Source organism: Eulemur rufifrons, chromosome 5, assembly GCF_041146395.1.
Source record: "Eulemur rufifrons isolate Redbay chromosome 5, OSU_ERuf_1, whole genome shotgun sequence".
Lineage (NCBI taxonomy): Eukaryota > Metazoa > Chordata > Mammalia > Primates > Lemuridae > Eulemur > Eulemur rufifrons.
The window spans coordinates 44445348-44469618 of NC_090987.1; the positions used below are offsets into that span (position 1 = coordinate 44445348).

Here is a 24271-nt window from a genome sequence, read left to right on the forward strand (position 1 = left end):
TGTCCAGGCTAGAGTGCAGTGGCATCATTATAGCTCACTGTAGCCTCAAACTTCTGAGCTCAAGCGATCCTCCCACCTCAGCCTCTTGAGTACTAGGACTACAGGCATGCATTGTACCACCAGACCCAGATGATTTTTAAATTTTTTGTAGAGATGGGGTCTCCCTGTGTTGCTGAGGCTGGTCTCAAACTCCTGGGCTCAAGCAGTCCTTCCTCCTTGGCTCCCAAAGCACTGGATTAAAGGTGTGAGCTACCTTGCCTCTATGTTTTCTTCTATAGTTTTGGATTAATGTGCAGCCACTTTAAGTCTCCTAGAATTTATTTTTGTGTATGTTGAGATGGGGTTTTATCTATTTGCATGTGATGAACTTGTCTCAATATCATTATTGAACAGTTTATTCTTTCCCACTAATTTGTAATGTCACCCCTGTTTGCCATATATGCTCTCCATGCATATATGTGTGGGCCCATTTCAGAGCCCTCTATTGTCTTCCACCTGTCTATTATAGGATATTTTAAACTAGAATTTTTTTTTTTTTTTTTTTTTTTTTTAGACAGAGTCTTACTCTGTCACCAGGCTAGAGTGCAGTGGCGTCACCATAGCTCACTGCAACCTCAAACTGCTGGGCTCAAGTGAACCTCCTGCGTTAGCCTCCTGAGTAGTTGGGACTACAGGTGTGCACCACCATGCCTGGCTAATTTTTCTATTTTTAGTAGAGATAGGATTTCACTCTTGCTCAGGCTGGTCTTGAACTCCTGAGCTCAAGCAGTCGTCCTGCCTTGGCCTCCCAAAGTGCTAGGATTACAGGAGTGAGCCACTGCACCTGGCCGAAACTAGAAATTTTCTTATGAAAACTTCAAATGTATACAAAGAGAGAATCATGTAATCAAACCCCATATACTCATTACCCAGATTTAACAGTTATCAAGAGTTTACCACAGTAGCATCATTTTTGTCTTTTGTGATATATTTTAAAGTGTATTCTAGGTTTTAGTTCATTTCACCTTTAATGTATTTCAGCATGAATATCTATTATCACACCATCAAAATTAAGCATTTTTAATATTATCTGTCAATCTTATATTCAGAGTCCTCTGATTATTTAAAAATGCCTTTTTTTTTGATTTGCAAGTTTTATTCAAGAACTCATACAGAATATTCCAGATAATTTTAATCCTCATCTTCCTCTTCTTTGTACTGGTTAATTTGGAAGTACAGTAATTTGTAACTCTCTTTGCTGTTAGCAACTACACGCAACCAATCACGTAGATTATTCTTCTTCAAATATTTTTTGGTGAGATATTTCAAATACCTTTTGGAGAAAGCCACCTCAGAAGTGACGGTGATCTTGCTCTTCTCGATGGTTACAACCCCTCTCCTGAGATTCCTAGCTTTTCTGTTCACTTTGATTCTCTTTTGCAAAAACTGCTCAAAATTAGCAACATCCGTGATTCTATCTTCTACAGCGTGGGTGCAAGCAAGAGTAAATTTCAGAACTTGCTTCTTTTTTTTTTTTTTTTTTTTGCTCCCCCTTCACCACGGCATCATTGCGGCAGTGGAGGCAGAAAGGCCAAAAAAGGGTCCCCATGTTGAACTTTATTTTTTTGTTTTTTAATTCTTTTTCGGATTTAAAGCATTTAAACAAACCCCTCCTCCCGCAGTCTCTAGTTTTCCTGCAATTGACCTATTAAGAAATCCACTAGGTTTTTCTTTAATATTCCATGTTCTAGAATTGTCTATGTTGTTTTATGGTGTCATTTAATTTATTTTATCTCCATATGTATCTTGTAAATTAGAAATTAGCTCTAAAGGCTTGATTTAAGCCAACTCTTTGGAGTTGGGAGGCAAAGAATATTTTGTAGGTGGTGCTGTGCTGGTACTTCATATCACATCACAATGGGAGGCACATAATGTGTGGATGTTTTTCACCCACTCATAGCAGTGCTACCAGTGAATTTGCGGGATTCAGGTGGTTTCAGCTGGATGCCTCCATAAAAAAGTTTTGATCTGATGATTCACATATTGATGATGATGTTCTGATTGCCATTCCCCCTATATTTATTAGCTGGAATTCTTTTAAAGAACAACTTTGCCTCATCAGCTAGAGCTATTTCGTTACCCTGAAATACAGTTGGTATAAGAAAAGCAATATAAATGATTTGTTCTTTCCCTTTAATTTGTTGGTATTCAGAGTAAGGAGTTGATGCCCTAGTTAATTTCAGTAGTGAGCAATAAGTGTTTTTTATTAGTATCATTATTGAAGATTTGAGTATTATTAGTCTAGAATTTTTAGTCTTCCATGAAAAGGTTTGTCTGGATTAACTAGTCCATCACTACCTGAAGGAGAAGTCTTTTTTCTTAACTGTTTGTACATCATTATTGTTTCATTTTAGAAAGAGCATGGGTCTTAATTTTAATGTAAGTGAAAATATTAACCCCTTTTCTAATTTTCATTTTTTGGTTATGAGGTTTTATAGTTCATGTCTTAATTGGTCATTTGTATTTTCTCCTTTTGATTGTTCATGTCTTTTTCCTTTATCTCTGTTGATCTTTGCCTTCTTGATTTATGAAGGCTTTTTGTCTGTTATGGATGCTAACCCTTTGTTTCTTGTTGCAATTTCTCCCCGTAATTTATAATTTACTTTAATTTTTTAAAGTTTGCTTTTGTTAGGGTTAAAATGAATGTAAGGATTCTTTAATATAGATATTCTGCATAGCATGGTTGTCCTTACCTCAGTGCTACAAAATGTCAACCTGTTTTCTTCTATTTTGTTTTTACATATTTAAATAGGTAATGCATATTAACGTAGGTGTTATGTTAATGTTTAGCTCCAGATAAACTGATAATTTATATATTGCCATGAAATAATGTATCTTTTTCCTGGGTAGGTCCTGCTGATGTTAAAACTCATAATGTGCCACCTAATTGCTAGTGTTCCTAGGTGGCATATAGTAGCAGAAAAAACAACCTTGTTAAATAGGTAATTTATATAGACTTATGCTGTATTAATTATGCAAAGGCAAAATTTAAAAATACCGAGGCGGGGCATGGTGGCTCATGCCTATAATCCTAGCACTGTGGGATTGGGAGTTCAAAAACAGCTCTGGCAACATAGCAAGACCCTATCTCTACAAAAAATAAAAAAATTAGCCAGGTGTGGTGGTGCACACTTGTAGTCCCATCTACTCCAGAGGCTGAAGCAGGAGGATCACTTGAGCCAGGAGTTTGAGGTTACATTGAGCTCCAGCCTGGTGACAGAGCAAGACGCTATTCTTAAAAATAAAACAACCCCCTGAAAAAAACCAAGTCTTATATTTCCTAGACAAATAAGTGTAGTAATTGTTAGAAGATTGTAATATACTATCAGTATTTTCATATTTTTATAAACTTGAATAATACATTTATTTCCTTTGAGTAATAACTGATTTTATTTCTCTAGACGCTTGGCATTTCACCTGAAGAAAAATTTGTTATTACAACAACAAGTAGGAAAGAAATTACCTGTGATAATTTTGGTAAGTAAACAGTGTCACTAAGTTCATGCTTTATATTTAATATGTTTTAGTACATGATCGGGCAATAACTATTTCATTACATAGATAAGCACCTTCATCTATTGATGATTTGGTTAATCTGTTGGGATGAGGGAGGAAACTGGCTATATGTGCATAGTTTGCTCAGAGGTCATATTTTTCAAGCATTATTATAGAAAAATAGTTGATAATCAGCTGTGGTTATAGAAAATGAGACTCTCACACCTAGCATAAATGTTCTTTTTGGGCCCTTAAGAAGCTACTTTTCCTAACCAGCTTGAATTCTTCTGTTATCTTTTTTTATCCAATTAGTTTCCAAGACCTGTCAGTTTTTCATGTCTGATTCCTTTTGAATTTAACCATTCTTCTCCATTCATGTTGATACCGCTTAGTGCAGATCCTCATCTGATTTCCTGTGATAGCTTAACTTACTAAGAATTGAGTGTTTCAAATGAGTGAGAGTTTGTGCTTGTTTCATTGATATCATTAATAAAAACTGGATATATAGGTAGATGTGTTGTTTGGGAGTTTGCCGGTACCATTGTGAAAGATATTTCATAGGTACAATTTGTATATCCAAAATTTATCAGTTCATTGAGTTTCTGGTGCTAACCTAGCACTTAAACTCTTGATTACAGATGAAACTGTTAAAGATGGAGTCACCCTATACCTGCTGCAGTCAGTCAATCAGTTACTTCTAACAGCTACAAAAGAACGGATTGACTTCTTACCTCACTATGACACACTGGTTAAAAGTGGCATGTATGAGTATTATGCAAGTGAAGGACAGAATCCATTGCGTAAGTATTCCATTTATACTAACTTTGATAAACTATTATTCTCCTTTATCTGGGCTTGTGTCATGTTCCTTCACTTTTTTATAAATCTTCTCAATCTACTCTATTAGAAGACTGATCTTTCATTTTGAGCTTCCTTACACAACTGCATTATCATAATATATTTCTTTTTCTACCTAAGTCATCTTTAGAGTAAAGATGCTCTTTATTAAAGCTAACTTACTAGTAGAACTTATTTCTTTTCAGCTTAGAAGGGGTCTTGTACCTAACATCTTTCCATCTCTTGTATACTCTCCTCTCCTCATTTATTCTTCCTGGCCTCCTACATATCTTTCCCGATTAAGAAAATATTTCTTTTATCTTACAAGTTTATGTGGCTAAATTACATAAGTAAGTAGTTTGTGTTCTTCTCATGTCTTTATCATTTCCTTGTACCTTTATTACTTGCCAGTTTCTGTCTCACCTCTAGACTGTTTGCTAGTGATCTTTACAAATCAGTTGATTTACTGAATACTTTCTCTCTGGACCCTCCCAAAGTGTTTAATACTACTTAGATGTTCATTGTAAACTTTTTATTAATATTATTTTTCTCATGATATATGCATTATTATTTGCAGGAAATTAGAAAACGTAGAAATAAACATAAAGAAAATCTCTACCACCCAGACATAACCACCACTGATGCTTTGTGTCTATTATTTCAGACCTTTTTATATTATCTGATTTTTAAAAATCGTTTTATATGGTGCATACTTCTTTAACCTGCTTTTTTGTTTAAAAATAAAGTGAACATATTTAATATATATGTATATATATTTTTGATGATATTTAGATAACATAATTTATTTGAACAGTATTCTTCTATAAGGAGACATTTAGGTTGTTTTTAGTTTTTTCATTGTTGCAAATGACCCCTAATGTTCTTGTGAGTAAATCTTTATGTGCATCCTTACCTTACTACTGCCGTTATTACTATGAGCTGCAGTGCCACGTGCTGTGCCAAGCACATTATGAGCATTATCTCATTTAATCCTTAATCATGTATGGTTGCTAATGTTGGGAAATGACGTAGGTGATGATCCTATTTTGCGGAAGATATTGGGGCCAAGGGATTTTAGGTAACTTGCTCAAGGCCACTCTGCTAATGAATAGTAGAGCCAGGGTTTGAACCCTAGCAGAATGACTCCAGAGCTCGAATTTATAACCAATACATTTAGTACTTCCACGTTGTTTTTTTGTACAAAAAGCTCTTATTTCTCCTGTTTTAAAAATACCATAATCTTCCTCCACTAGCTACTGTGCATTTTTTTGCTCCTGTTTATACTAAAACTCCTCGAAAGAGTTGACTGTATTCGCTATTAGCAGTACTTCTCTTCCTCCCATTCTCTCCTGATTACGTTGACCAGGCGGTTGCCCCTACCACTCTACTGTGCCTACTCTTAGGGTCACCAATGACTAAATCTGGTGATTAATTTTTAGTTTTCATTTTACTTGAGGCATTATTTGTCATAGTTTTATCACATCTTCCTCTCTGATATACTTTTTTTACTTGGCACTCATTCTTATCTCACTGCCTTCCTTCTCTTCTTTTCTCTCCCTACCTACTTAATGTTGAAGTGCTTCAGGGCTTAGTCCTTGGCCCTTTACCTTTTGTCTTACTTCCTCACTTGGTGATCAAGTCCAGGCTCATGGCTGTAACTACTTTGTTTTTAGAAGTGACTCTCAAATGGAGGTGGCAAGAAATGGTCATTTTTAGTTAAATATTGAAGATAGTACCACACTTACCTCTTGAATTCCAGTTTGGACCTTCCAGCTGCCTATGTGGCATCTCGTTAGGACATCTAAAACGGGAACGCTGATCTGTTCACTAAATTCTATACTGCACATAGTTTTCCCCATCTGAATTGATCATTTCCCTGTCTTTACAGTTGCTCAAGTCAAAAATTATATCAATTCTTCTTTGTCTCATACCTTTCATTCAATATGTCAGAAAATCCCATTGGTCCTGTCTTCAATATTTATCTAAAAATGATTGTTTCTCACCGCTTTTATTGCTGCCACCTAGTTTGAGGCACCATCATACCACCTAGAATATATAGTGTCTTCCTAACTGGTATCTTTCTTTTTATCCCTGTCCATATAAGGTTTGAAAAGTCGGATTGTATCATTCTTCTGCTGAAAACCCTCCTAACTCACCATTTAGCTAAGAGTAAAAGCCGTAGTCCTTAGTTACTGACAGGCCTTAGCAGCTCTGCATTGTACCTCTCTGACTTTGTTTCACTACTCTTCTTGCTTGTTCATTTCCCTCCAGTGCCAGCCATATTCTCATCTTAGGGCCCCCTGTCTGTAGTGCTCTTCTAGATTGCCCTGGACTCATTCTCTCACCTAATTCAAGTCTTACTTGTCTGTTACCTTCTCAGTAAGACTTCCCCGATCACTCTATTTAATTGCCATGGTGTTCCCTCTATGTCTTTACTGTCATTTTGTCCCTTTTCTCAGTTCTGTTTTCTTTTCTCCATAGCACACACCCCTTCTAACATACTATAGAATTTACTTATTTATTATGATTATATTTTGTTTACCGTCTTCTTCTAATAGAATGTTAAATCTGTAAGAACAGGACCTTTGTCCATTTTGTTCAGTTCTTAGAACAATGCCTGGCGAATAATAAGTACATAAGTATTTGAATGTTGAATGAATCTTTAATTCTTTCCCTGGGGATAAATTTCTAAATGTATAATTATAGAGTCAACAGATATATTCATTTTAAATACTTTCAATATAGTTTGTTTAATTACCTTCCAGATTAGTTGTATCAGTTTTTAATTCTACCATCATTATGTGCATAAGCAGAGAACTTCAATGCTTAAATTCTTGTTTCATTTCTGTGAGTTTACAATATGTTCCTGCATCTTCCTTACTTCTGTTTCCCAGCTTCTGATTCTTGACTGTGTGGTGGATGTTTCTTCAAGTCATGCTGATCTTTTTTCTTTTTATGCTTTTCTCTTAGTAAGCTGATCATAGCTTTAACTATTGTACCTATGTCAGTGAAGCAAAAATCATTATCTCTAGCTGTCTTCAGTCTCTCAGTTATGCTTAGTATCTGCTTCAGCTCCCTGTGGAATACCTCTACTCATTGAACTTGGTGTTGTGGTAGGACATTATATCTAAAACTGAATTTTTCTTTCCTCCCCTCTAAATTTTCCCTTCATCGGAAATATGACCATTTATTCAGTCTTCTAGAGGCAGAAACTCAAACGCATTTTGAATTTCTTTTTCCTCTTCTTTTTTATCTAATCAGATACTAGGTTTTATTCATTTCTTCCTTCTAAATTTCTCTTAAATGAGTCTCTTTTCCTCCCATTTCCTGCAATGTTCCTTCTTCATTTTCATTTTTTTTTTTTTTTTTGAAGAGACAGGATCTCACTCAATTGCCCAGGCTGAAGTGCGGTGGCAGTCTTGAACTCCTAGGCTCCAGTGATCCTCCTGAGTAGCTGGGATTACAGGCACGCCACTATGTCTGGCTAACTTTTAAAATTTTTTTTAGAGATGGAGTGTTGCTATGTTGCCCAGGCTGGTGTCAAACTGCTGGTCTCAAACAATTTTCCTGCCTAAGCCCCCAGAGTTGCTGGAATTATAGGCAAGAGCCACCATGTCTAGCTCCCTTCTTCATTTTCTAGAGTTCTTGTCCTTAGCCAGATCCTTATACATGTCTGATTTGTGGTAAGTTCTTTGTAATTAGTTCATCAACGTAGCCATCCCTTGAGCGTTTAGAATGAATGGAAGTGCTTGCTGGAGTGCTATTCTGTGGATTAATTACAGCTTTAGTTGGGTTAAACTTCTGTGGAATTAAGAGACATAAATTTGGTATGTTCCTTTTCTTTTTAATTAATGGAATAAAAGCAGGAAATAGTTTGAGTAGTGACCTTGAAGAAAAGAGAGTATTAGTTAATCCTCTGCCAGTGATAAATTGAATGTCAAGTTGGTGGTGTGGTAGGGAATCAATATCAATTTTGTGTCAGTTAAGCAGATGTGTTCTGCTGTTTGACAAGTTTCTGTTAGTCATGAGAATTGTGTATCCAAATTAGCTTTTAAGAGACACTTATAGTTGCTTTATATTTGCCCTCATATCTCTAAATGTGCTTACTTTGGACTTGTGCATAATGTAACTACATACCACAAACTATTATTTGCTTTTATGGTCATAGTCTTCTGTTTGTTTCTCACCCCTATCTTTAGATTATAAACTCCTTGAAGCTAGGAGTCATGGTTGGCTAAGTCATGCCATATCACTAGTGCCATACAAGTACTGGTTGATGACTGCTTTTTTATGCAAGTGGTGATTTGTGTTGATGCCTTTATTATGTATTATATTGTTAGGATTAGGACAATACTTTAATTCTAGCTCCTGGGAAAATAAAAGTGATGGTTTTAAGATACTTGAGAATTTCTTCCATTTTGATCTTTCATATGAAGTATTTGATAAGGAAAAGTTAAGCAATAATGTTTTCTTAATCTTTTCCAGCATTTGCACTTGCGGAATTAATTGATAATTCATTGTCTGCCACTTCTCGTAACATTGGTATTAGAAGAATACAGATCAAATTGGTAAGAAAATAATACTATAAAGCAATTTAACTTACTTTTATAAGAGTAGTGTTAAGTTCATTGGAGAAAAATGAGAAAAATCAGGATAACCTAAACACAAAAATAATTATCAGGTATCTCTTCATCCATTGGTAAAATTTTCTCATGTATCCTTTTTTCTATGCATATATGTACACATGTATGTGTACATTTTATTTTTTATAATCTTCTGTTTTCCCTTAATAGTTAACATTTGCCATATCATGAATATTCTGTAACAAAATAGTCTACTGCTATGGAGTGGTTTATTGACTGTAATATAAATTATGTAGTCAGTGTTCTGTTGAACATTTACATATTTTTATATTTTTGCCACTGAAAGCAATGCTGAGATGATGAACATTCTTATATGTCTTTGTGCACATGTCTGATTATTTCCTTAAGTTAAATTCTGAGAAATGGAGTTTCTAGGCTGAAGGACATGAAGAATTCTGAGGCTTATGATACATATAGCTGAAGTGCCTTTCAGAAAGTTGTATTAATTTACACTTCTACCAGCAATGTATGAGTGAGCTCACTGAATCACTTTTTTTCATATTTAACTTTTCGTGTTTTAAAATATTGATTTGACTTTTTCTGTCTTTTTGAACTTACTTTGTTTCATAGCTTTTTGATGAAACACAAGGAAGACCTGCTGTTGCAGTGATAGATAATGGAAGAGGAATGACCTCTAAGCAGCTTAACAACTGGGCCGTGTATAGGCTGTCAAAATTTACACGGCAAGGTGACTTTGAAAGGTTAGAAAACCTTACTTTTTTATGGGTAGCTATGTATTTTAATAAGGATAAAAATTCTAATATGCCTTTAGATACACAATACATTGGAAGTTTTGATGTTATCAGCATATTTATTTAGGTTTTGATATTATAGAATTTTTATGATCAATACTCAGAAATAGAACTACAAAATGTGGTGTCTTTCCATTGAATACTCTTTGCATTTCTTGAGGTATATAGGAGTTATGGTGATAAGTTGAGTACCTTGGAGCTCTTCCCCTTTTCTTACTAACTCTATGTAGCCTCTAGAACAGTAGAATGGTTTTGAAACAGACTTTAGAAATCACTTTATACCACTTGCAAAATGTCTAAAACTACATGTGGTTCTGTGGAACTTACTGTTATTGCTCTACTTTCAGAGCTCGGTTTTGCAGAAGATTCACAGCTATTAGGGAGTAGAATCGAGTCTTAAGTTTTATATCAGCATAAGCTTATAGAAAATATCCTGAATATGAATGTCATAGGGAAAACAAAATACGCTAAAGCTGTCAGAGATAAAAAGATTGAGATTCTTGGAATAGTAGAACTCTAGTAAAAAGAGCTTTGATTCACGAGTCTTTTGGTATTTTAAGCTGTGTTGTGTACTTCAGATAACATACTTGGGAAGAATCTGGCATTCTTTTAAATAGTTAGTGTTTGTTCATAACCTGCTTTGCTCTTTGCTGTGCTTTGTTGAGAAAAGTCACCCACATTTAAGGATCACTCTCAATAATGTGTTAAAATTAATGCAGTTAGCACATTTGCCTTCTTGCTTCTGAAATTCAGCAGTCTCAGAATTTTCATCAAATTTGTGAAGATTTAACAGTACCACTGTAAGAGGCAACATAGTTAAGAACGAAGACTCTGGTATCATTTGGCCTGGTTTGAATTCTAGCCTTGCCACTTACTAGTTGTGTGACGTTGGTCAAGGTGCTTTGCTTCTCTGTGCCTCAGTTTATGTATTCATAAAATGGGGATAATATCCCATAAGGTTTTGTGAAGACTAAGTGAGTTAATACATGGAAAATCTTTAGGACAGAACTTGGCATATGGTAAGCAGTCGATAAATATAAACTATCATTTTGGCTATTACTTCTCATTTCTGACCTCAAACTTTTCTGTAACCATTCTAATTCACTGTTTTCATAAGTATGTGGGACTTAAAGGATTTATAAAACAGCCTGAGAGAAGAAGGCAAAGACCAGTCTTTTATAGTCTAAAGATAGGATTTAGCCTACAATGGAAGTATTAGGTAGAAGGGAAAGTAAAATAGATGGCGAATCAGGCAAAAAGGTCAGAGAAATATCAGTTAAATCAACTAGAAGAATAGAAAGAAATTAAATCTTAACTGGATTCATGGGACATTGACTCTGATTTTTCCCTAGTTCGTAGCACAACACAAACTTTTAAACTTAACCCAAATTTGGGGAAATTTTAATTTCTGGTAAAAATCTTCTTGTTACTGTTTTTTTTTTTTTATTATTATTATTACTTAAATTTTTTGTAAAGACAGGATCATGCTATGTTGTGCCAGTTGGTCTTGAACTCCTGGCCTCAAGCCATCCTCCTGCCTTGGCCTCCTAAAGTGCCGATAGTATAGGCGTGAGCCACCACACCTGGCCCCTGTTCCTGGTTTTGATCCCAGCTTTATAGGTATTGTGTTAGTAAACAGTTAGTTGTTGTTATAGCTGTTAGGTACTCATACTGTCTTTGAGTTCAGTATCAGTCTCTTGAATCACTCCAGTTTCTGTCAACATCAGATACAACCCTTCAGTCTTCTAGCTTCTGCTTATATTGAAGAAATTATCAGTTGCTTTACTCTTTCCATTTTTCCATTTTAGTTTTTACTGGATATAGGAGTGGATATTAGGAGACAGACAGTAGAGGAAGAGGAAGAACAGGCTAAAAGTACAAAACAACTGACAGTTTTGGCCAGCAGCTTATGTTGTATTGGAGAGAGAAACAAGCAAACACAAAATTACATTTATGAACATTTCAGTTATTGATTATTAACTATGAATAAAATGTAGAGTAATATGATAGGGCTGGTGGGCATCTCCTTTAGGTAAGGTGGTTGGAAAAGAGAGCCTCTTTGAGGTTATTTTTGAGCTGAGGCTGGAATGATTTGAAGAACACAGCCAAATTAAGATCTAGGGGAGGAGTATTTCAAGTGGAAGAAACATCAGCAAAGGCAAAGGCTTCTGAAATTGACAGTCCTGTTTTGTTTGAGGGACAGAAAGGGGACCAGTGTGGTTGGAACATAGAATATGAAGGGGAGAGAGAGTAAAAAGAGATGAGATAACTTTTGTTCACCTGGGTACTACCTTCTTCCCCCACTCTTTTCATTTTGAAAAATTTCAAGTCAGCAGATAAATTGAAAGAACAATACTGACACTCATATATCCTTCACCTAGAATTATTAGTTGTTAACATTTTTTCACATTTATTATCTACCTACATACATACACATACACACACACACACACACACACACACACACTATTTTCCTGAATCATTTAAAAGTACGTTGGAGTCAGTTCATGACATTGCACTCCTAAACACTACAGCATGTACCTCCTGAGGATAACGGCATTCTCACAAATAACCATAAAACCATTATCACACCCAAGAAATTTATCATTGATAAAATAATGTCTACTGTAATCTCCATATTAGGTTTTTTTGTTGTCATGTCTATCCAGTCTTCTTTATGATAGTTCCCCCACCTTTTATGTTTTTCATAATGTTATTTTTTGGTAGAGTTCAGGCTAGTTTTCTTATAAAATGATCTACAACCTGGATCTGAGTGTTTCCTTAGCACTATTCTTTTCCTTAGTATTTCATTATGAACATTTTAAACATACAGAAGAGTGGAATTCTACAGCAAATGCCCATATACCCACACCCCCTGGTTCTGCCATCGATAGTTGCTTTATTACATATTCATCTATCCCACCAGCCATCAGTTCATCTTATTTTTTGATTCAGTTCAAAATAAATTATAGATTATCAGTATACTTTTTTCTAATACTGAAAGCATGATGAGTTGAATATTTTTATTTTGAGATAAAATTTACATATTATACAGTTAAATGCTCATATCTGTCTTAAGTGTATCATCATTGAGTTTATTTTTCTATGCAGATATAATTTACTATAAAATTCAGGTTTTTCTTTGGAGGCAGGGTCTTGCTCTGTTGCCTGGGCTATAGTGCAGTAGTATCATTATAGCTCACTGCAACCTCAAACTCCTGGGCTCAAGTGATCCTCCTGCCTCAGCCTCCCAAGTAGCTGGGACTACAGGCACGTGCCACCACACCTGGCTAAATTTCCTATTTTTTTGTAGAGATGGGGGTCTGACTTTTGCTCAGGCTACTCTTGAACTTTAGGCCTCAAGTGATCCTCCTGCCTTGGCCTCCCAAAGTGCTAGGATTACAGGTGTGAGCCACTGTGCTTAGCCAGAATTCACAGTATTAAAGTATAAAATTCCATAGTTTTGAATATGATCACAAAGTTATGCAACCATCACCATTAACTCCAGAACATTTTTACCATTTCAAAAGAAACCTTGTATCCATTGATACCTACTCCCCATTTCCCCCTCCTCCACCTGGCAATCACTAATATGCTTCTAATAGTTGCTAATCTACATTTTTAGTTGTTTTTCTAGGGATTACAACTAGCATCTTAATTTATAACAATCCAGTTTAAATTAATGCCAATTAAATGTCTATAGTGTACAAAAACTGCTGCTACATAGCTTCTTTCCCTCCCACTCCTGTATACTATTATTTTCATATAAATGAGATTTTTATACATTATATCCCATCACCACAGTTTTATTCCATTATTTTAAAAGTCAGATAGGAGAAAAGAGTTATGAACAAAAAAAATACATTTATACTGTCTTTTTAAATTATTTGTATAGTAGACTCTACCTTACTTTTCTCTTTATTTCTTCATATGTATTTGAGTAACTTTTGGATGTTCTTTAATTTTAGCTCTGAAGACTCTTTAGCAGTTCCTATAGAGCAGATCTGCTAGTGACAAATTCTATCAGTTTTTGTTTATCTGGGAATTTCTTAATCTTTCTGTTATTTTTGAAGGCTACTATGCTGGATAAAGAACTCTTCGTTTACACTCTTTTTCAATGCTTTGAATATGTTAGTCCATTGCTTTCTGGCTTTTTTGTTTCTGATGAGAAATCAGCAGGTGATCTTATTGAGGATCCCTTCTGTGTAACAAATTGCTTCTCGCTGCTTTCAACATTCTCCCTTTGTCTGTGGCTTTTGACAGTTTAACACTGATGAGTCTAGGTGTGGATCTTTTTGAGTTCATCCTACTGGGAATTCATTAAGCTCTTTGAATATGTAGCATAATATTTTTCATCAAATTTGGCAAGTTTCTGGCCATTATTTCTCAAAATATTTTTTCTCTCTTCTCCTCCTCCAACTCCTATTATCCATATATTGGTATACTTGATGGTGTCATACAGATCTCTGAGGCTCTGATAATTTTTCTTCATTTTTCTTTTTGTTCCTTATACTAAATCTCAGTCAGTCTGCTTTCAAGTTCATGGGTTCTTCTGCCAGCTCAAATCTGCTCATGGGTCTCTTAAGTGAATTTTTCATTTCAGCTGTTGTTCTTTCCAGATCCAGAATTTCTGTTTGGTTCTTTTTTATAATTTGTCTCTATTGATTTTTTTTTTTTAGTTTGATGAAATACTGTTCTCATACTTTCCTTTAGTTCATTAAACATGGTTTCTATTAGTTCTTTGACTACATTTAAAATAGCTGGGCTTCTTCTGGGACAGTTTCTGCTAACTACTCTTTTTCCTGTATGTGGGCAATACTTTAATATTTCTTTGCATGGCTTATAATTTTTTATTGATAAGTGAATATATTAAGTAATACAATGCAGCAACTCTGGAAATCTGATCCTCTCCTCCCCAGGACTTGTTGCTTCTGTTTGTTGTTGTATGTTTGTGTGGTGGCTTCCGTGAACTAGTTCTGTATCCGTTATCTCATGTTACCATTGAAACTTCTGCTTGGTTAGCTTAGTGGTCAGCTAATGAGTGAATGTTTTCTTAAATGCCTTGAAACCCTGTGTCTCCCAGCTTTTGCTGATGGTCTCTGTGCATAGTAGGGAATGTTTTTAATGCTCAGTCACACAGTTTACAACTTAAGTCTTAGCTTTTGCTACTTGCACAGAACCTTAAGGTCAGCCAGGGGTGAGTGATTAGGGCCTTCTCAGTTCTTTCTTGAGCATGTGTACAGGTGTGACCTTCTCAATTCTTATGAGTATGCTGAAGCTTTTAATAAGCACTGTGGGGCTGGGCATGGTGGCTTGAGCCTGTAATCCTAGCATTCCGGGAGGCCAAGGCGGGAGGATTACTTGAATTTAGGAGTTCGAGACCAGCCTGAGTAAGAATGAGACCCCATCTAGAAAAATTAGCCAGGTGTCATGGCGTGCCTGTAGTGCCAGCTACTTGGGAGGCTGAGGCAGGAGGATCACTTGAGCCCAGTAGTTTGAGGTTGCAGTGAGCTGTGATGACGCCACTGTACTCTGCACTCTAGCCAGGGTGACAGAGCAAGACTCTGTTTCAAGAAAAAAATAAAACCAACAATAATAACAAAACCACTATGAACCTCATTCCACAGATTTTGCTTGTAAGTTTTTGGCCAGATTCTTGTTTTGCCCAGTGGTTTTCATTGCCTCAGGCAGCGGTGATGATAAATGGTCACCACTGATGGTTTTTGACACCTCCCTAGGGAAAAAAACTGTCCATGGGGAGTAAGCTTTGAGTTGTGCAAATAAAGACAACCCTTGCAAGTGAGAGTTCTTAGGGAACTGCTAGACAGGTCCATTAATGACAGTTCTCTGGGGATGGGGCTTTTTGGAAACTTCAGTGGCTGTGAGACTGTTGGTGTTCAAGGTTACTGTGGAGCTAGTCAGAGGGGAATGGAATACGGCAAGTTAAAATACCACAGACCTCACTGTTCTTACTGAGATACAGCCATGTTTCCGGAATAAGTATACCTTGGGTTGTTATAAGCCTTTGGTTAATTTTCAGAGTTCTGAAAAAGCTGATTTTGACAATTTTTTGGAGTGTCCACATTGCTTTTATCAGTGAGTAGATTTGCAGAAGTCCTTAGCTTATGGCACCATTCTGGAAGTGTTTACTCTGTTTGCTGATTTTTGACAAATGCATACATCTATATAACTGAAACACCTATCAAAATATAGAACATTACAGAAACCTAGAAAATTTTCTATTAACTCTGTCACTATTCAAATAATTTGGATACCTAAGACGTTAATTTGGGTACCTGGAACATAATTGTAATATTGTGTGTGCATTTTAATTACTTTGTAGAAGGAGTATGACATTAGTTAGATCAGCTGGGTGGATATAATTAACGTATGTGTTGGATCAGTGCTACTTTCTGCACTTTCAGCTTGTTCAGCAAGGGCTTTCAACTCAGTCAAAGAGCCATTTTTGGGAAAATAAAAATGGTATGTTAAATGACCTAAGCCATATTTAGGTTGCTGAAATGCACCTCCAACAGGATTTCTTTCTAATTTTCCTTAAGAAAAAGCTGCTTTGTTCTCACTGTTTTTCTGTAGATTAAGATGTGCCTTCATTTACTTCCTAATTTTGTATTTATTTGAATTTAGGGATTATGTTTATTGATAATATTCAAGCATGCTATTTTAATTTGATTATTTCCATTGTGTCTAGCAGATTTTTTCCAGAGGCTCTGATAGGTGTCAGTGGCCAGTGTTGTTATAGGTGGAGCTTTCTCCTTTGGTAGATTCAAGATAGTGAGATACAAATATACATATGTAGTCACTCCACCCTATTTCCTGGCTATCACTTGCATTGTTTTTTAGTTTCTTTTACTAATTTGATATCTCTCCTTTCCTTTTTCTTAAACACTTCTCATGTTTAGTTTCCATGCAAATTTTGCTTCTACTTTTTTTTGGTGTATTTTTTGATTGTTGTTTTTTTTTTTTTCTCTGCTTTGTGCATGTTGAGAATCTCTCTTCCATTAAATTAGTTGCTTTTGTTTTTGAAAGATAAAGTGGCCTATTTTATTCTATAAAGAATATGAATGAGATATTTTCTGAAATTCTTTTGCACTTTGATATAAATTTATTCCTAAAATGAGACATTTCCTAGTTCTCCAGAGGACTGTTGTGCAAAATTGTTTCTTGAAATCTTAGGTTACATTTCTACTTTTACTTACTCTCATGAAGGGATATTTATATAGCCTTTGAGTGTGGATACAGGAATTTTTCTAGACTCATTTACACAAGTCTGAGACCTACTTGAAATCTGTGTTCTCATCCTTATTTGCTATGATAAAGTTGTTGCCTAGATTGTATGGATGGTTTGGGTTGAAAAAGGAGACTTACTGCCTGGTGATTACGAGAGTATCCATTCCTAATCAGTGAAGTTAATTCTTTAGTTTTGCATCGCTTTAATTATGTATGTATAGTATTTTATCAGTGAGGTTCTTTTTCCCCTAAATTTTTTTTTTTTTTTTGAGACAGAATCTCACTCTGTTGCCCAGGCTAGAGTGAGTGCTGTGGCGTCAGCCTAGCTCACAGCAACCTCAAACTCCTGAGCTCAAGCGATCCTCCTGTCTCAGCCTCCCGAGTAGCTGGGACTACAGGCATGCACCACCATGCCCGGCTAATTTTTTCTATATATATTTTTAGCTGTCCATATAATTTCTTTCTATTTTTAGTAGAGATGGGGTCTCGCTCTTGTTCAGGCTGGTCTTGAACTCCTGAGCTCAAACAATCCGCCCACCTCGGCCTCCCAGAGTGCTAGGATTACAGGCGTGAGCCACCGCGCCCGGCCCCTCCCCTGAATTTTTTAAAAAAACTTTTTGTTGTTGTTGTTTATTCTCTTTTAATTTTATGGTCTAATCCCAGCTCACGTTCCCTTAGAGGGAACAGGATCTCTTCCCTAAACTTTTGTATGCTTTCCCATGAATATTTTAAGGAAAATATGAGAGGATATTTTCAGTCTATTTCCTAGAACTATTGCTAAAGTTAACTGAATTTTTAGAAACTTTTTTTTTTTTTTTTCTTGGAGACAGAGTCTCACTCTGTTGCCTGGGATAGAGTGCCGTGGCATCAGCCTAACTCACAGCAACCTCAAACTCCTGGGCTCAAGCAATCCTCCTGCCTCAGCCTCCGGAGTAGCTGGGACTACAGGCATGCGCCACCATGCCTGGCTAATTTTTTCTGTATACATTTTTAGTTGTCCATATAATTTCTTTCTATTTTTAGTGGAGACGGGGTCTTGCTCTTGCTCAGGCTGGACTTGAACTCCTGAGCTCAAATGATCCGCCTGCCTCGGCCTCCCAGAGTGCTAAGATTACAGGCATGAGCCACCGTGCCCGGCCTAGAAACTATTTATTGTTTTTTTTCTTTAATGAATATTATATTCATATATTTTGATTAGTCATAATTCTAGGAAATAGGTTGCATCCCACAAATTTTGATAAGCTATGTTTTCACTTTCATTCAGTTCAGTGTATTTTTTCCCTTGCTGCTTGACCTATGGATTTTTTTAAATTTTAAAATTATCATTTATTTCTTACTGAGGTAAAATATACAACTATAATTTACCATCTTTACCATTTTTAAGTGTTCAATTCAGTGGTAATAAATTTATATTCTCCCCCCGCCCTTATCCCCTACTTTCACTGTGAGTTGTTTTAAAAGTGTGTTGTTTAATTTTCAAGTGTCCCCAGCAGATTTTCCTTTTATCTTTTTGTTGATTTCAATTTTGATTTCATTATGGTTAGAGAACATACTCTGTGTGATTTCAGTTCTTTTAAATTTGTTAAGTTTTGTTTTATGATTCAGAATATGCTCTGTCATGGTGAATTTTCCGAGTGTCCTTGAGAAAAAGGTGTGTTTTGAGAAGTGGTGTTGAGAGAGGCATTGTGTAAATGTCAATTAGATTCCACTAGTTGATGTCATTAATACTATTCATTTCTTTATCCTGCTAGTAGTTACTAAGAGAGAGGTATTGAAGTCTCCCACTATATTTCTAGATTTGTCTATTTCTGTTTTTAGTTCTCTTAATTTTTGCTTTGTGTATTTTAAAGTTGTGTTATTTGGTGCATACACAGGATTGTTATGCCTTCTGTGCCTTCTTGGTCGACTGACCGTTTTATAGTTATGCAGTGCTGCTATTTGTCCTAATAATTTTCTTTGCTTTGAAGTCTATTTTATTTATTAATATAGCCATACCAGCTTTTTTTATGTGTATACATGATATATCTTTTCTCATCCATTTTCTTTTAACCTACCTATATCATTAAATATGAAATGAGTTTCTTGTAGATAACATATAATTGGATCATTTAAACAGCCACTCTGCCAATTTTATTAAGTGTATTTTTATATCATTACATTTAATGTAATTATTGATACCATAAGATATAAGTCTGTCATGTTATACTTTAAAAAAATTTTTTTTTAATTTCAGAATATTATGGGGATACAAATGTTTAGGTTACATATATTGCCTTTGTCCCACTGGAGTCAGAGCTACAAGTGTGTCCATCCCCCAGAGTGTGTGCACTGTACCCATTAGGTGTGAATATACCCATCGCCTCCTCCCCCTCCCACCTGCCCAACACCTGATGAATGTTACTACTATATGTGCACATAAGTGTTGATCAGTTATACCAATTTGATGGTGAGCATGAGTACATGTGCTTGTTTTTCCATTCTTGGGATACTTAACTTAGTAGAATGGGCTCCAGCTCCATCCAGGATAATAATACAAGAGGTGCTAGATCACCATTGTTTTTTGTGGCTGAGTAGTACTCTATGGTATACATATACCACATTTTACTAATCCACTCATGTATTGATGGGCACTTGGGTTGTTTCCTCATCTTTGCAGCTGTGAATTGTGTTGCTATAAACACTCTAGTGCAGATGTCTTCTTTACAGAATGTCTTTTTTTCCTTTGGGTAGATGCCCAGTAATGGGATTGCTGGATCAAATGGTAATTCTACTTTCAGCTCTTTGAGGTATCTCTATATTACTTTCCATAGAGTTTGTACTAATTTGCAGTCTGTACTAATTTGCAGTCCCGCCAGCAGTGTATGAGTGTTCCTGTCTCTCCAAATCCACGCCAACATTTGTTGTTTTTAGACTTTTTGATGAAAGCCATTCTCACTGGAGTTAAGTGATATCTCATTGTGGTTTTGATTTGCATTTGCCTGATGATTAGAGATGTTGAGTATTTTTTCATACGTTTGTTGGCAATTAATCTTCTTTTGAAAAATTTCTGTTCCTGTGCTTTGTCCACTTTTTAATGGGGTGGTTTGATTTTTTTCTCTTGCTGATTTTCCCACATTCTGTACAGATTCTAGTTATCAGCCCTTTATCGAATGTGTAGGATGCAAATATTGTCTCTCATTATGTAGGTTGTCTGTTTGCTCTCATGATAGTTTCCATGGCTGTGCAGAAGCTTTTTAATTTGATCTGGTCCTGTTTGTTTATTTTTGTTGTTGCTATGATTGCCTTTGGGGTCTTTTTCATAAATTCTTTCCCTAGGCCAATGTAAGAGTTTTTCCAACATTTTCTTCTAGAATTCTTACAGTTTCATGAGTTAGATTTAAGTCTGTTATCCATTGTGAGTTGATTTTTGTGGGAGATGAGAGGTGCAGATCCTGTTTCCGTCTTCTACATGTGTCTATCTAATTTTTCCAGCACCCTTTATTGAATAAGGGTTCTTTTCTCCAGTGTATTTTTTTTGTCTGCTTTGTCAAAGATCAGATGGCTATATCTGGATGGTTTTATAACTGGGTTCTCAGTTCTGTTCCGTTGGTCTATGTCTCTGTTCTTGTGCCAGTACCATGCTGTTTTAGTTACTGTAGCCTTGTAGTATAGCTTGAACTCTGGTAAATTGATGCCTCCCAATTTGTTCTTTTTGCTTAAGATTGCTTTTGCTATACGGGGTCTTTTCTGGTTCCAAATGAAGCATAGAATTATTATTTCTAGATCTGTGAAAAATGATGTTGGTATTTTAATAGGGTTGCATTGAATCTGTAGATCACTTTGGGCAGTATAGACATTTTTTTTTTTTTTTTTTGAGACAGAGTCTCACTCTGTTGCCCAGGCCAGAGTGAGTGCCGTGGCGTCAGCCTAGCTCACAGCAACCTCAAACTCCTGAGCTCAAGCGATCCTCCTGTCTCAGCCTCCCAAGTAGCTGGGACTACAGGCATGCACCACCAGGCCCGGATAATTTTTTCTATATATATTTTTAGCTGTCCATATAATTTCTTTCTATTTTTAGTAGAGATGGGATCTTGCTCTTGCTCAGGCTGGTCTCGAACTCCTGAGCTTAAACGATCCGCCCACCTTGGCCTCCCAGAGTGCTAGGATTACAGGCGTGAGCCACCGTGCCCGGCCAGTATAGACATTTTAACAATGTTGATTCTGCCAATGCGTGAGCATGGTATGGGTTTCCACCTGTTTATGTCCTCTGCCGTTTTCTCTGTCAGTGTTTTGTAATTCTCCCTCTAGAGGTCTTTTACCTCCTTAGTTAAATATATTCCTACGTATTTTATTTTCTTTGTTGGTATTGTGAAGGGTATTGATTCTTTGATTTGGTTCTTGGTTTGACTGTTGGCATATATGAATGCTACTGATTTGTGTATATTGATTTTGTAACCTGAGACTTTGGTGAATTTATTTATCAATTCCATTAGTCTTAGGGCAGAATGTTTGGGGTTTTCTAGATATAAGATCATATCGTCAGCAAAGAGCGATAGTTTGTCCTCTTCTGCTCCCATTTGGATGCCCTTGATTTCCTTCTCTTGTCTGATTGCTCTGGCTAGAACTGTTGAATGGAAGCAGTGATAGAGGACAACTTTATTCCACTTCTAAGCAGGAATGATTTCAGTTTTTCCCGGTTCAGTATGCTGTTGGCTGTGGGTTTGTCATATATGGCTTTTATCACTTTTAGGTAAGTCCCGTCTATGCCTATTTTGTTAAGAGTTCTTATCATAAAAGGGTGCTGAATTTTGTCAAATGTTTTTTCTGCATCTGTTGAGATAATCATATGGTCTTTGTTTTTTCTTCTATTTGTGTATTGAATTACATTTATAGATTTGCGTATGTTGAGCCATCCTACTATCTCTGGGATGAAGCCCACTTGGTCGTGATGGATTATTTTTTTGATGAGCACCTGAATTTGGTTTGCTAGAATTTTATTGAGAATGTTTCCATCTATATTCATAAGGATATTGATCTGTAGTTGTCTTTTTTTGTTGAGTCCTTTCCTGTTTTGGTGTCATGGTAATGTTAGCTTCATAAAACGTGTTGGGGAGGATTCCTTCCTTTTCGATGTAGTAGAATAATTTCTGCAGGATAAGCACTCGTTCTTCTTTGTAGGTCTCGTAAAATTCCGGTGTGAAACTATCTGGTCCGGGATATTTTTTTTAAAGAATGTTTTGTATTGCTGCTTCAATTTCAGTATTTGATATTGGTCTGTTTGGGAATTCTGTTTCTTTTTGATTAAGCCTAGGGAGGATGTGTGTTTCTAAGAATTTTTCCATTTCCTCCATGTTTTCAAGTTTATGCGCATAGAGATTTTTATAGTTTTTATAGATGATATTTTGTATTTCCGTGGTATCAGTGTTAATTTCTCCTTTTTCATTCTTGCTTGAGCTTATTAGAGTCCTTTTCTGCTTCTGGTTTATTTCTAGCAAGAGGCATGCCAATTTTGTTTATTTTTTCAAAGAACCAACTTTTTGTTTTATTAATCTTCCATATAGTTTTTTTATTATCAATTTCATTTAGTTTTGCTCTGATCTTGGTTCTTTTCTTCTGCTGGGTTTGGAATTGGTTTGATCATCCTTTTCCATTTCTTTGAGATGATTCATTAGATTGATGATTTGTTATCTTTCTGTCTTTTTGATGTAGTCATTTATGGATATAAATTTTCCTCTCAGGACTGCTCTAGCTGTGTCCCCCAGATTTTGATAACTTGTTTCACCTTTATCATTTAGTTCAAAGAATCTTTTGATTTCCATTTTACTTTCTTCCTTAACACAATAATCATTCAGCAGAAGGTTGTATAGATTCCATGACTTTGTGTAGAGATGAGTGTTTCTGTTGGAGTTGATTTCTAATTTTATTCTACTGTGGTCTGTCTGAGAAGATGCATGGTATCATTTCTATTTTTTTAAATTTGTTGAGACATGCTTTGTGGCCTAGGATATGGTCAATCTTAGAGAATGTCCCATGAGTGGATGAGAAAAACGTATATTCAGTGGGTTTTGGGTAGAATGTTCTGTAAATGTCAATCAGGACCATTTGTTCTAGAGTTCTGTTTAAGTCCATTGTTTCTGTGTTTATTTTCTGTTTGGCTGATCTGTCCTGTTCTGTCAGAGGGGTGTTGAAGTCTCCAGCTATTATGATGCTGCTGTTTATCATTTTGTTTAGATCAGGTAGGATTTGCTTTATGAATCTGGGTGCACTTGAGTTTGGTATATAAATATATAATGACCATCTTTGTCTTTCATTACTTTTGTTGATTTGAAGAGTAAGTTACCTGAAATCAGAACTGCTATGCCAGCTTTCTTTTGTTTTCTGTTTGCTTGAAATATTGTTTTCCATCCCTTCACCTTGAGTCTGAATGCATCCTTGTGGGTTAGATGTGTTTCCTGAAGACAGCAGATACTTGGCTAGTATATATTTATCCATTCTTCCAGCCTATGTCTCTCTCTTTTTTTTTTTTTGAGACAGAGTCTCGCTTTGTTGCCCGGGCTAGAGTGAGTACCGTGGTGTCAGCCTAGCTCACAGTAACCTCAAACTCCTGAGCCTAAGCAATCCTACTGCCTCAGCCTCCCGAGCAGCTGGGACTACTGGCATGCACCACCACGCCCGGCTAATTTTTTCCATATATATTTTTAGTTGTCCATATAATTTCTTTCTATTTTTAGTAGAGACAGGGTCTCGCTCTTGCTCAGGCTGGTCTCGAACTCCTGACCTCGAGCGATCCACCCGCCTCGGCCTCCCAGAGTGCTAGGATTACAGGCATGAGCCACTGTGCCCAGCCCCTATGTCTCTTTAGTGGGCAGTTCAAGCTATTCACATTTATTGAAAGAATTGATAAGTGGGGCAGATTTCTGTTTATCTCGTGGAATTGAACTTTGTTGCTTTGTTTTCTCTCTTGAGCCATTGTGGTATCTGGCCTTTGACCTTTAGCTTTTGGATGATTTTACATTGGTGAATATCTTTTATGCTGATCCATATGTAACACTGTTCTGAAGTACTTCCTGGAGGGCAGGTCTGGTCTTGATGAATTCCCTCAGTCTTTGCTTGTCTGAGAAGGTCCTTATTTCTCCTTCATGTAGGAAACTTAGTTTTGCTGTATATAAACTTCTAGGCTGGGCATTATTCTGTTTGAGAAGACTGGGAATGGTGCCCCAGTCCCTTCTGGCTTGTAAGGTCTCAGTTAAGAAGTGTGCAGTTAGTCTGATAGGTTAC

At 36.2% G+C, this 24271-nt stretch overlaps 1 protein-coding gene across 1 annotated transcript in view; it reads left to right on the top strand.

Annotated features, from left to right (window-relative positions):
* SMCHD1 (structural maintenance of chromosomes flexible hinge domain containing 1) overlaps positions 1-24271 on the top strand; it is a 137393-nt gene that overhangs the window by 7677 nt on the left and 105445 nt on the right. Inside the window, exons 2-5 of the mRNA XM_069468214.1 lie at positions 3441-3516; positions 4173-4334; positions 8857-8939; positions 9585-9715. Coding sequence (XP_069324315.1) covers positions 3441-3516; positions 4173-4334; positions 8857-8939; positions 9585-9715 — 452 coding nt within the window. The remainder of the gene's footprint in view (positions 1-3440; positions 3517-4172; positions 4335-8856; positions 8940-9584; positions 9716-24271) is intronic.